This window comes from Aythya marila (genome assembly GCF_965140915.1).
Source record: "Aythya marila genome assembly, chromosome: 3".
Taxonomy (NCBI): Eukaryota; Metazoa; Chordata; class Aves; order Anseriformes; family Anatidae; genus Aythya; species Aythya marila.
Genome location: NC_139044.1, coordinates 113,323,969 through 113,337,812, shown reverse-complemented (window position 1 = coordinate 113,337,812; position 13,844 = coordinate 113,323,969). Strand labels below are relative to the sequence as shown.

Genomic DNA, 13,844 nt, shown 5'->3' with positions numbered 1-13,844 from the left:
AAATAAGGCAGGGGTATTAAGTTTGTGTTAATTTGTGTTGACATGCTAAAGCTGGCTTTCATTCTGCCTAGCTTTCAGTGGTCAGCTGGGATGCTGGAAATCTGTTGTTGCAGAGCAGCCCCCCAGTTTGGTTTCTGTTCCTGGATGATAGGAATGATGCTGTGTTTACTCTGGAGTTGCTCGTGTGCGTGCTGTCCATGGTTGTATGCTGGGTTTCTTGCATCAGAAAGTTGTTGTTCCCTTGAAGTCTATTCTCCAGGTAGCCTGGTTCCATTTATAGTAATAAAAAAGAAAAAAGATTTTTTCACTGAGAATTTATGACTTTGTTTAACTACTAAATTGCCTAGCTTTATCTAGAGAGCTACTTTTTTTTTTTAAAGTCAACTCAAAACTTCTTTCGGGAGTGCCAACCCCCATAAAAAAAATTGTGATGTGTTGACAGCTCATTTTGCCTAGTTCCAGGGACAATGCTTTTCAGCTCCTGTATTGGAATTTCAAGTGTACTTTTCTTTTATGTAGAAATCAGTTATTTTTGCATAAATGGGTTATTTTACATGGAATGCATCATTTGCAGAATTACGAAAACTTCAACAAACAGCTGGCTTTTTGCCTGTCTTTAGGGGTTGTGTAATCTAGCAGAACAGTGCACTTGAAACGGTGGGTTTGTACAGCCAAACCAGGGCTTTGGCCGAGTTCTAACAGCAAATAGGACATCTGTGCCACTTGAGCAGTGTTGCTTTATTTTGTGGGATAGATGTATGCACGGCCATGTTTATAAACAGCCTATTACAGTTTAGGAGTGTTTAATGTAGTGGGGGTAAGAGTAGTTAACACTTCAGTTTTGCCATTCCAAAGCATATATCGAAATAAGTTTGTGTATGATTTTATGGAAATCAATGCTTACTTGGACTTTATCCTGATTTTGAAGTCTATCAGGGATTTTACTTTTAGTAGATTAAAATTTTCAGCTTTTAAACCGTTTCAGTGCTATTGCTGGAAGTGCTCTTCTTGCAGAGCCAGCAAGACAGTGTGCAGCCCAGAGCATTGCGAAATTTGGCCTGTCTTAAACTTTGCATAAAAATTAACCCAAGTCTGTCTGAAAAATCTGGGTGTTCAATAGCAAACATTCAAAGCATTCAGTATGTAGCTCCTTTCATAATTTCAAGTGCATTTCATGCTACAAGTATAGAAATTGGACTAATCCAGTTAGCCATGCTGAGTCTCTGCTCCCCAGATAAATATTGTAGGAGATTATTAGTAGAAAATACCTATAGAATAATTTGAAAGTATCTTGTAACTTTTGAAAGAGCTAGGTTTTCTTTCTTAATGTTTTTATTTTAATACAGACTGCACTGTTTATGCATCCTCAGTTTTGAGAGAGTTTAAAATAATCTGTGTTCAGTATGTTAACAACAGAGGTCTCCTAAAATATTTAGACTTGTGTGCCTTATTTTGGTACGCCTCAGCTATTTCTGGGAAGCTTGTTTTGGCCTCTGGTGCAAATATGTAAAATATTTTGTTTAAAAAATAAAATAGAAATCTCTACTTGGTGATTTCTCCTTCCCCCTTTATGTCAGAGGACATCATCTGTGATTCCTGCTACTGCACGGTCACCCCTGAGTTCTTGGAAAGGAGAAAACTTAGTAAATGTTTTAATAAAAGGTAGTTCAAAGTTCAGATTTATTACTTTGTAAGCACCATATGAAAGTGTTAGAAAGTGAAACAGGGCTTCTTTATCTCCATGACTTAGAGAATATCAGGCTCACAAAGTAAGACGGTGAAGTGGCAAATTGTACGTGCTCTTAATGAAGGTGGGTGGATTTTTTGGGTGGAGCTGACCACCTGGATGGGCAGAAAGATGCAGCCTGCAGGGTTTCAGCACTTGCTGCCTCCTGCCTTCTGTGCAGCTGGTGCAGAGGAAAGTCCTTCCTGACATGGTTTTTGTGTGCTGTGGGACTTGGTGTATCCAGGGCATGAGGAGAAGTGCTTGGAGAAGGAAAGAAGCAAAGGTTTGCGTAGTACAGTGGTGCTGACCGACTCTCCCAGCAGCAAGGAAATGCGTGCCTTGTTACAGAATCGGGCTGTGTACAGGAGATGGCTTAGGGTTGTGCTGCCCTCTGAGCAGGGGTGTATGCTGCTGCTCACCTGTGTGTGTTGTCCAAGTCCTGGTATGTTGTGGCCACACGATAGAGTCCTTATTGCCCTATACCAAGTAGAAAGACAGGAATTATTCTTTCTGCTTTTACAGAAGGGGCTGTGATTGTCAGTTTAGTCATTCAGTTGAGCTGTGGTTTCAGGTGGTTATATCCAAGGACTTCGTTTGCTTCAATTACTTGTTCTCATTGCAGAATTTCAGCAAATGTGCTGCTTGGGTATTTGAAGTTCCTGTAATTTTAAGTCACCATGAAACAATTGTGTATATTTAATTAGGCTTATTATAAAAATCTCATATAAACTCACAATAAAAATCATGAATCAGTCTTTCGTCTAAAGCAGCAGAACTGAATATATATAAGGCAGTGGGGATTAGATATGTCAGATAAGCCATTATAGTTTTAAGTGAGCAGTCTGCTGTGGATAAAAATATTTTAGGGCATTATCCCCTGACTCCATGAGGATTTATCTCCCGTTCTCTGTAAATATTGCTATGAACTTGATTTTCTCATGAGGTGAATGACACAGTGAACACTTTGTAGAGCAGCGTCAGATGGCTGGTCCGGAAGGGAAGGATGATTATAGTATTAATTTCTGAGCTCTCCTTTTGGATAGCACAAGTAAGCTTTTATGTACTTTACTACCCATGGTATGCAAGTGTAGTAATTATGCTGTGTCGTTCCAGCCAAGGAATATTGCAGGACAGTATTTTCCTACGAAGGCACAAATGACGAACTGAGTTTTAAAGAAGGCGAGATTATTCAAATTATCACTAAGGTAAGATGTTCAGTCCACTTTAACCATTTGTAGCTTTTGTAAGTTATGCACAGGTAAGTAGAATATAGACAGGAGAGTTTATTGGGTTGAGTAAAGTATTTGCTAAAATATGTAAATAATTTCAGATGTTAACACACATACTTCTGTTATAAATAAACTAAAGTTTCTATCCAGTTAGATCGTGTGATGGATTTCTATGACACAGAATTAATAATTTGTTTTTTCCCCTTATGTTATTGTTATGTTATTATTACTTGGTTATTTTTTCCTCAGAAGTGTATCCATCCTGTCTTACTTCTTCATGCTTTTCAGACTAGTGAGCCTGATCAGTTGCATCAGAATCACTTTTATGTAGTAGAATTGTGTGTTATTCCAACTACAGAAAGTATTTACTGAAAGTGTTTCTAGTAGAGGAAGTTGAGAACATTAAATCTAGTGGAGGAAGTCGAGAACGTTAAATACTGTGCATTGAATCATAGCTGGTTTTATGTACTTTTCTTCCACTTGCAGATGTTAGCCTTGTATAAATGAGGAAATATAATTTCATATCCTGTATTTTAGAAAACAAAGTGACCAAACATAGTCTGATCTTTAGCTGTTTCCCCTTGCTAAGGTAGCTAAAGTATTCTTCTAAGTAATGCAATATTTTGGAAAAACAATTATATTGTGAGAAACAGCTACAGGAACAGCACTTTCAATCTATCGGTTCTGGGAAAAATAAGGATTGATCGAAATATCCTATTGTTTGTTTTAGGACACTGGAGAGCCAGGCTGGTGGAGAGGAGAACTGAATGGTAAAGAAGGGGTCTTCCCTGATAATTTTGCTGTTCAAATACACGAACATGATAAAGACTTCCCTGTAAGTTCCTATATATTTCATCTAGTGTCACAAAACCGAATTGACAGAAATGCAAGGAATAAAAGACTTCAGCACATACTGCTGCTTCAAATATTAATACAATTGTGTCAGCTTTTAACTCTGTCTCGAAGTAGCTATAACCAAGAAGATCTAAAGGTTAAACTTATTTTTAAATATTTAATTGAAATCTGCCTTTTCAGATTAACTGTAATTAAAGAGGATGATTAGGTCATATAGAAAAACGTATAGTTCTGATACTGTGGTGATATGTGTAACTGATGATTGAATTAAACCCTAAATGTTTTGAAAGGAAGCAAGCAGTCAGTTCTGTTTCATCCTGTTCTGTAAGTAAATATAAGAACAAAATACTGAATAACCCCTGGGGGACTGACTGGGATTTTTCTGTGTTAAGACCTGCCAGTAGGTTGCAGTGTATAATCTTTGATTGGGATTTAGAAATAGTTTTTTTTTTTTTTTTTTTTCTCCATTATCTCTTGTGTTGACTTAAAGAAATTCATATTTTCATGTGGTACTCCTTGTTCTTGTAATTCTTAGTCCATGTTTTGTCAAGATTAGTATGATGATTTGGTTCTGACAAGTTTGTGTAGCAAAGATGGTCAAGTTAACACATGTACTTTAGTGGGAGTGCATTGGACTGAGCCCATACAACTTCAGCAATGTTTTTATAAACATCTGAGGGTTAGTAGGCTTTTGTGACCGTTTTATCAGTGAGCATTGTCCTTGGTGCAACCACGTAGATAGGTGTTCTAGAGCATTTTCATTAGCTGGACTCTGGGGGTGAGGTGGTTTGAGATGTGTCCCTTGAGGTAAGCCGTACTCCGTGATGGGGGAAATTCAAACTTATTTTTAACAGATCAAGGAAAGCAATAAGTAGCTGCCTAGTACAGTAGGGTTATTGTCAACGTACAAACTGTGACACCTTAATATTTTGCAAGTTTTTAATGGCTGGAGTAGTTCATGCATCTTTCTCCAGTATAAGATGAAGAAGCTCAGACAAATGTTTTTCATATAAATGAAGTGCTTGTTGCAAAATTAAATAGTTTTCATGATATTCAGTTTAGAACTCTTATTCAGTGAAAGTGACCTTTTTTGATTTTAAAATTTACCTGATTACTTTTTGATACTTCCGTTGTACTAACTAACGTTGTGGGGTTTACTTACTGAAACTGAAATTAAAATGGGTGTGACTGGAGCAATTCCTTGGACGAAATAAGATGTAATTCTTAATTTTTGTTTGCACCTCTTCTGCTTACTCTTGTTGCTGAAATGCTGATCTGAGACTTGAAGAAACTGTGCATTTTGTTCACATTTTTTTTTTATCAGGTTGGCTGGGAAATACCAGATGAATTTTTCCAGTTCTATGTCTTTGCTTCCTGTCTGGGATTGCCATTTATGAAATGCTTTGAAAAGAGCTGTAAATAAGCTGGACACTACCATATGCAAAACAGAAAGCAAATGTGTTTCTGTGTTTTGATAATCTGTTTTGTTTATGTACTTATTTTTCAGAAGCCAAAGAAACCTCCTCCTCCAGTTAAAGGTCCAGGTACGTAAAATATGCCTGCTGATAGGTGTCTGAAGAAGTATTGAACTTCAGAAACAGTGCATGTTTTCAAAAAAAATTTAAATTCAGAAGTAGCTTTGTATTTCCTAGTAATGCAGCTGCCCTTAGTTAAAGGTTACCTTTTTATGCCTTATGTATTTTGCTGCTGCTATATATTTTCCCAAATTAGATGGAGACTACTTCAGACATTTTAATACGAGCCTACAGTTTGCTGGGCTCAAATGAATGTTTATAAATGGCATTACACTCCTTGCAAAGGGAAAAAAAATACAAACACAAATTGGTGTATATCATATTTTTAGATAGTGACTAAGATAATTAAAGCTCTTTCAGAAATACCTATGATTTGGTTTTACACACAGCTCCTAAACCTGAATTGCCAACTGGAGAGAAGAAATTCCCTTTGAGGACTGAAGAAAAAGGTGAGACCTGTTTACTTTATAGTGAATTTCAGGATATATTCCTAAAAGTAAGGTAATAAGTTTTAGTTTAGCTGCTCTATGTAATAGGTATCGTGCTTTGGAACATGAAAGCTTCTGAAAACTTGTGTGATAAAGAACAGTCCTTTTCTGTGGTAGAAGAAATGATGCAGGAAAATGTTCTCTTGAATTCTGTTGAAGGTCAGGCTGAATAGTTAATTATATGTGGTCTCCTCTGGCCTTAACAGTTACGTATTTAGATAGTAGTAGCATTTTACTAGAAAAAATGTCCGTCTATCGGTGCAGTGCTTTACTGGTGGAAAATAACCATGTTGATACTAGCAATCAAACTGATTAAGAAATTTTAATGTAATTATTTTTTTAATTCAATAAATGAGCAGCTCTAATCTCAACCTACCAAACCATATATTTTTTAATGCATGTTAATCTTGCCTTTAATTGCAATCAAAAATTGGCTAATCAAAAGGTAAAAGCAATACTCCCATAACTATTTTTGTGTTTTCAGTGAAGGGTGCTTGTTGGTATCATGTAGTAATTTTGTCTAATATCAATGGCTAAGACTGGTATTTTTATTACAATTACTAAATGCTTATCTTTAGTCAACCCTTATTTCATTGTATAATAAAAGCTGAAAAAATTGCATGCTATTTTTACAGCAAAATTGGCTGATTTCTGTGTTCATAAGGAACCTTGGCTTTGAGTATTACATTCATCCACTTAACTCTGAACAGTTTTTATATTCAGATTTGAGTGGGAGCAACTGAAGGGAAACCTGACTGATGATAATTCAGGAATATAATTTGATGGCAGCATTTTTTGTCCTTCTTATGAACTTGCATGTTCTTACAAGTAATATTGCATAATTCTTGAATTCTTTCTCCTCTAAAATGTAAAGAACTGATCTCCAGTAATACTGCCACTGGGCATTTAGGAATGTAAGCCTTGTATATAGGATCAGTAGACAGAAGTGAGCCCCATGAACAGGGTGTTTTACACAGGAGAGTCAGCACCACCAAGCGGCAAAATCATGTACTGTCCTGCTACATCAGAGCTTTATTAATTTTGTAACACTGTACTGAGAGACTGCAAAGGACTGACTAGTAACTCTGTACTAAGAGAGACTGCCAGCTACATAGTATTGGTTTTGTTTCGTTTGCACATCCTAATGTTTGAAGGTCCCAAATCAAGAATACAATTCTGTTTTGGATGATGCTTTTTTGTTGAAACCTCTATGACCTGTTTTTCAGAGTATTCCTGGGAAAGAAAATCAGGATTTCCCTATTTTACAGTTGGGCAGGTGACACACAAGGGTTGCAGAAGTTTTCCAAAGGGAGTTAGTTGTATACAGGCAGTATTTAAAACAAAAGCCCTCTGACTTTTTAGGGGGAGATATGATGAATTCACAGTAAGGGCAAAGCAGTAGCAGTACAGAGAGATTCTTGTTTGTTAGGTGTTATTTGCAGTGCAATAATGTCAATCTAGAATTTTTTTTTTTACTCGGGTGGGCAGCTGAACTCCACCACATCCGCTCTCTCACTCCCCCTATTCTCAAAGAGGAAGGGGAAGAAAGTATAAAAATAGAAGTGACTACTATTTAATATCAATATATCCATTTTTCACTGTTCATCTGAACTTTAGAGAAAGTAGTTCTAACAGCAGTCACTTTCTAATTGATCAGCATTGAAAGAAACCTAGGCAATGTGTTTCTTAATGTTTTGTGACTTACTTTGTCAGATGAAAAAGGAGCTTTGGATCAGAAGCCTTTGAAGCCACAAGCTCCTCAAGTACCACCCAAGAAGCCCATTCCTCCAAGCAAGACTAACAGCCTTTTGAGAGCAGGGTTTCAGCACCCAAAACGTCCAGAAAAACCTGCTTTGCCATCATCTGCATCCAAGTCAGTATAACTTTATATAATGTTATATACAATATATTACATATATTTAGTGTGGTTTGTTTTTCTGTCTTCCTTCACAACTGAGGTGGGAAAAGATGTATGTTTTGAAACCAAAGAGGATATAAGGATAAGTTTGCACTGCACCTACCAGTTTTTCTTTTCTTCAAGTGTTATCAATATGAACTTAAAACTTCCTAATTCTTTAAGATGCTGAATCCATCTTGGAGAAAATATTACAAGATAACCATAAAGCAGATCAATTTATGAATCTAGTCTGCTTTGCTTTAAACCTGCCCCCAAAATAAAGAAGTTAAAGTAGCAATATGGTATAAAAGAATCTCGGGATGTTGTACTTGAGAAAAATATCATTGTGTTGGAAAATATTTGAGTAGAGTCAAAGTCCAGTGTTTCAGAGTAAACTAGAAGAAGAGGAAGAGTTGAGCATAGTTAGTATCCATGCTAAAGGTACTCAGCATGGCTCATGTCCTCTTTCATGGGGAAGAAAACAGTGCAGAGACTGGAGGTGGTTCTTGGATCTGTCTCGAGTATTCTCAGTTGAGTTTACTGGACAAGTAGGGAACAGAATAGCAAGCAGTTGCTCACTCTTAGTTTCACTTCTCTAAATTTCTTTCTCACAAGTGTGAATTTTTTTTAGTGTTTCACCAGCTTTGCATCAATACAATCCCTCCTTGTACCCAACCCCTGCTGCGGTTTCCCTCCTTTTTGCCTCCATCCAAGAATTTGCCAGATTCTTACTGACAACAGCAGATCCATGTTGACAAGTAACTGTCCCTTTGAGATATTCAGCTGACTTGAAAGAACCACAAGAAAGTGAGATCATGATGAACTTGGCCTTCTACCAATAAAAGAGCAGACAGCTGCTACCTCAAAGAGCTTGCACCCTAAATACCTGCAAATATACAGTGGCAACAAACATTCTTTGAGTTTTATCTTTTCCCTCCAGCGAGTCCTGTATATTGTGAGCCAAAAGGAGTGAAGGGAGAAAACAGGAGGGCAGTGAGGAAAGGTTCAGACTTTGGAGGGTTGACTCCAACAGCCATATATCTGGTCGCGCCCTGCACAGCCCTGGAAAATTTGGGTGCTTGACTGAAGGGTTAGACTGTTGCAGCTTTCATTCTGTGTAGGTTTCCAGTTTGTAATCATGTTTCATCACTTGACATTTTGGAATGTTTCCCAAGTAGAGATTTTCCCATCTTTAACCAAAACAGGGTTCCCCCTCCCTCATAGGTAAGGATATGAAGGGGTACATGTGTGCAGCTAAAAGAGAGGCTGTAGTAAACTGTGGTCATTTAATAATTGCAAACTTAAAAAAATATAGAGGGTTTTTAAAATAGGTTTAAACGTCTGGAAGTTTAACATTGCTGTAGGGAGATTAGGCTGTTAGCGCTTTTTGCTGTAATGGATTTTGAAAAAAGAATATGGGCGATGAGTTTATGAAAGGGACACATTGAAGCTGACAACTGGCCTGTCTACATACTGCGTTTTTTTTACAGTGACATAAATGATGGCACGAATTGTAAAGGAAAAGGTCAGCTCTTTATTTTTTTTGGTCCTTGGATGATGTGACTAGGCATGAAGGACGCATGGTAGAAGCATAGCCAGGCATACCAGACATACAAGACACTTTATTCTGTACCCAGAAAAAAATAACTTGTTCTTGATAGCTTTTTTTCTTTACAGAAAAAAAAAAATGATTTGAAGGAATTTGACGATTTGTTTCTGAAATATTTCAGGAGAGATTACGGAAGGTGCTATTCAGCTATCTTGTTTTCTCTTGCAGTGAAGTGTGATATTTTAGGTTAAGTGCCAAAATAAGCTCTGTAGTAAATGCACTAAAAATTTTGGATGCTTTTCTAAGGGGATTGTACATGTCTGACAGCTCTATAAAAGCTGCAACAGAAGAGCTGACTTCTATAGTACTAGAATTTCTCTCTGAAAAACTTTTAAGCAAGGATTTAAAAAAACGTAAAAGCTGTTCCTGGGGGGGTTGTGTCTTTTTCCTTTTAATTCTTATTCTTGGTGTGTTTTGTTTTTTGATGAACTATTTAATGTTACTATACATTACTAGGTGTATTTTTGCACTTTTCTTGTTACAGATCTAATGGAGAAGTTGTTTCTCTTCGACCAAAATCTGAAATTGAGCCAGTAGCAAAACCAAAGTTAGACTCTGAACATTTACCACTTAGACCAAAATCAGTAGAGGTAGATTCGCTTGTGGTAAAGAGCTCTCGAGAATCAGGTAAGAAAAGAACAAACAGGTTTTTTCTGGGTCTTTCTGTTTGGATTGCAGTATCTTACAGGGTTAGAATAAGGTCATCAATTTATACAAAATACCATGGAGTGTAATTATGCCTGTTAGTAGAAAATCCTTTTTTTTTTTTTTTTTTTAAAGGTTAGTTGTAGATAGCTCAGGGTGAGAGTTAGCAAAGGGTGTGCAGGTGTCAGTAGGCTATTTGGAGGTGGTTAAGCTCAGAGTTAATAACAGCTGATAGGAAGGAACATAGGTAATAGCTTGTTCTTCTAATTTGAAAGCATGTTTTTTGCTATCAATTTTATCTTGCGTTTTTATGAAATTGTTTTCCTTACCGATTGGTTCTGTTTGTTCTTCTGCTCTTGCATTTTAGATAACTTTTGCATTTTTAGCTAACTTGCCTATTTTCAGTAATGCCATTAACTTCAGCATTCTGTAATTAAATTCATAGCTACAATAGATTGCACCTTTACCATACCTTAAATTTGGGCCAGAGTAGTATATTCTATGTTTGAATTTCATATTTATGGCTTTGCATAATGCACCTTGAACCAAATCTGGTATCTTTTTAAATCTGAATTTGTCTAGTTAAAACACTGATAGCAGATGGAGTACCAACATTAATAATTCATGTAGCCTGATTGTAATATAGTTGTATTTTGTCCTTTTCTGACAGTACAACTGATTTCTCTCATCTGTGTCCATCTTGTGCAGACTGTGTCTGCTGTGGACATTTTTTTTTAAACTCTGAATTGTTTTTATTGTGTGATTAAGCACTGCAGAAGAAGCTTTATTGTATTGTACCTGCAGTGTTTGGCTTGCATATTTCAACACAACCTTTATTCTCCAAAAAAAAAAAAAAAAGTTTTATTAATAATACATTTAAAATTTTAGTGTAAGTTGATCTTCTAAGGACAACTATGATATACAGGATGTAGAATAGCTTGACCTAAATGATAATTAAGTTCACCAATGAAATAAATCATTCATCAAACAAATGAAGCAATTTATGAATAGGAAGGAGTTTTTCTGACTTGTTCATTTAAGACTCATGGCATTTAAAATATGCTTCCAAGCTGAAGTGCCCTATGTGAGGAAATGCTAATTCAGGTATGCTTTCAATTGCTATGGGTTGAGCCCACGTGATTAATAATTAACGATACATTAATTAAAACAGATTTCATTAATTAAAAATAAAGTTATATTTTCCTGAGCCACAGAAAGTTGGACTTCAGTATGTATATCAGTATTACCATTGAATATTCCCGGAAGTATTTATAAGGTCCTTTGTTTTTTCACTAGTCAAACACATAAATGTTGTGCTATACCTTGTTTTAGAAGTTTTTACTTGGCAGTTTAATTACTGCCGCTGTTACTCAAATATGGAGTTTGAGTGAGGGTACAGAGTAAACACTTTCAGGCCACAGTAAACTTTGAGATGAAAGATTGATGCCCCACCTAGCCTTAAAAACATAAACTTTGCCCTGTTGCTCAGAGGTTTAGCCCTAGGATTATGCTAGCTGTATTACCATGTTGCGTAGTACCATTTATCCCCAGAAGAAAGCTCTGTGAAAAAAGATGGAATGTCTTTTTTCCCCAGGTGCAGTTATCTTGACACCTTTAATAACCAGCTTGGGAATGCAGTAGACATCGTACTGGGTATTCATGTATATAAAAGCAACATTTTTTTTTACAGATTTAAAAAAACAAAAAAAGGAATGGGGGCAAAACAAAACACAAAATTGTTTGATCTTTTTTGCTGACATAAGTTTTCACAAGCTCAAAGAGAAATTTTTAATATTTATATGCGTAGATAGAAGGGGGGAAAAAACAGTATCCAGTGGCTGACAGGAAATAGCCTGTGATTTGCAGTCATCAGCACTGTGTTTCTAATAATCTGAGAAGTTTAAATTCAAAACGGGTTAATTCTAGATCTGGGATAAATTACAGTGAATATTAAGTACTTTACTATCAGACTAGCTTTTGCAGCATTTAACAAGAATGGAGGATGGAAACTACCAAAATCCAGAGATGCTGGGCAGAGTTTGCAGCATCAGTCCTGCAGCACCCTCTGTGCAGACTCTGATACTTTGGCAGGGGATTACTTGCAAAGCAGCAAATAACAAGGCCTGCTTTTACTGTTGAAGTTTATCTGAAGTAGTGATAATTACCTGCAATTTGTATGTTCTAGGAAAGACCTACAGATACATTCAGTTTGCTTGAAGCAAAGGGTGAGGTCTGTTCCACTCCTTGGTTGGTGCAGAGCGCGAGCACAGGAGGTTTGGGCAGCCCACCTGGGGATGCAGCACTGACAAAGTCAAGGAGCTGCTATTTGAGGAAAGTTTCAAAAGTAAAACCACCCTTGTTTAAAATGATCTGCGTAAGTTGATTTAGGTTTTATTGCTCTTGTGAAAAGGGACTAAGCTCCCATCAGTAAAACGTGAGGAACCTCATGCTTTGTCTCTGCATCCACTGTTCTGCTAAAGACATAATGCTCAGTGCAGTAGCTCATGGCACGCAAAGCTCTGAAGGTATTTGTGATATTAAATTTAAGACTTCTAGTTCTTGTAAGACATTAAAATATGGGGGAAAACACATGGCTGGCATTGGTGCTTTTGGATATTGTTGAAGGTGTAGAAGTTACCAACAGGCTTTCTTTTTCTTCTGAAATGGATGAATTTTTAGTAGATCAGTTTTTTAAGTGTGTTTTTTTTTTTCCAGTTTATTTTGACAATTAAGTTTGTTCATCACTTCAAATTTAGGTTAAGGAGCAGCTGTAGATATTCTTTATATTTAAGAGAGGGAGGAAAATGTGGAAAAAAAGGCAATAAAAAGACAACAAATAACCTAGGTTCCAGCCATCAGATAGGGAAGGACAAATACTCTAAAATACTCAAACTTTGATCATGTTTAAATTCCTTCTCTTGAAGCTTAATTTCAAAAATTGCGTAAATGTTTCTTTGTTTTATTAGAATTAAAGTTCTGTAAACGACCTAAAGCTGTAATACTAGCATGCTGAACATTTAAAGCAATTCTGTTTCTTCTACAAATGTTTCTTTTTCCTGCTTTGTAAAATAATTTTTTTGTTCAGAATCTTTTTCTAGACATTCCTCTCCTTGACTTTTCTTTCCAGATTTTGTTTCCTATCCTGTTTGCCATGTTTCCCTTCTTACGTGTCAGGAAATTACCCTACCCTTCTCCATTTTGGTAAGATAACAATCTCTAAGGCAATCCAAATGCTTTATGCCATACACCTAGCCTCTTCTTAACTTCATAAGCGTAATTTTCAGTTGCAGTTATTTGGGTTTCAATTTAAAATGCTTTTTCGTTTATTTGAATGCTTGTTTTCCTTAGCTGTTAAACAAGAAGTTACTTCAAATATATTTTACAATGAGGAGTGTGTGTATAGGTGGGAAGGAACAAAAAAGACAAAAACAAAACACCCTTTTCTCAGTCTAACTTCTATCAGTCTACTGATGAGCCAAGTATAGTATTTATAGTATGATGTATTCAATATTTATAGTACTTAGATTTAGGTTGAATGTCTCTGTCTTTCTGTGCACACAAAGTATGTTACTGTGATTTTTTTTTTGGCACTGAATTCTCTAGTGTTGGCTATTTATCATTATGAGTCTTGTAAAATAGCATTTATGAGAGTTACATATTGGGCAAATAAATGCTTAATTATAGCAAATACTTTATTATTGCTTGACTTCAAACGTCAATATTCTAAAGCTTATATCTTTCCCCTAAGTTTTGGGGGTTCAATCTCTGGAGGATGAGTAATAGGAAAAAGGGCTGCCAGCTTTTTCACTCTGCAGATTAACATGAGTATTGTCTTCTGAAATACTGGGTACATTTTGCTT

At 36.3% G+C, this 13,844-nt stretch overlaps 1 protein-coding gene across 2 annotated transcripts in view; it reads left to right on the top strand.

Annotated features, from left to right (window-relative positions):
• CD2AP (CD2 associated protein) overlaps positions 1-13,844 on the top strand; it is a 75,553-nt gene that overhangs the window by 52,572 nt on the left and 9,137 nt on the right. For both annotated transcript variants that reach the window (XM_082756989.1, XM_082756988.1), the window contains exons 8-13: positions 2,840-2,931; positions 3,686-3,790; positions 5,318-5,354; positions 5,735-5,794; positions 7,547-7,706; positions 9,824-9,966. In XM_082756989.1, coding sequence (XP_082613115.1) covers positions 2,840-2,931; positions 3,686-3,790; positions 5,318-5,354; positions 5,735-5,794; positions 7,547-7,706; positions 9,824-9,966 — 597 coding nt within the window. The remainder of the gene's footprint in view (positions 1-2,839; positions 2,932-3,685; positions 3,791-5,317; positions 5,355-5,734; positions 5,795-7,546; positions 7,707-9,823; positions 9,967-13,844) is intronic.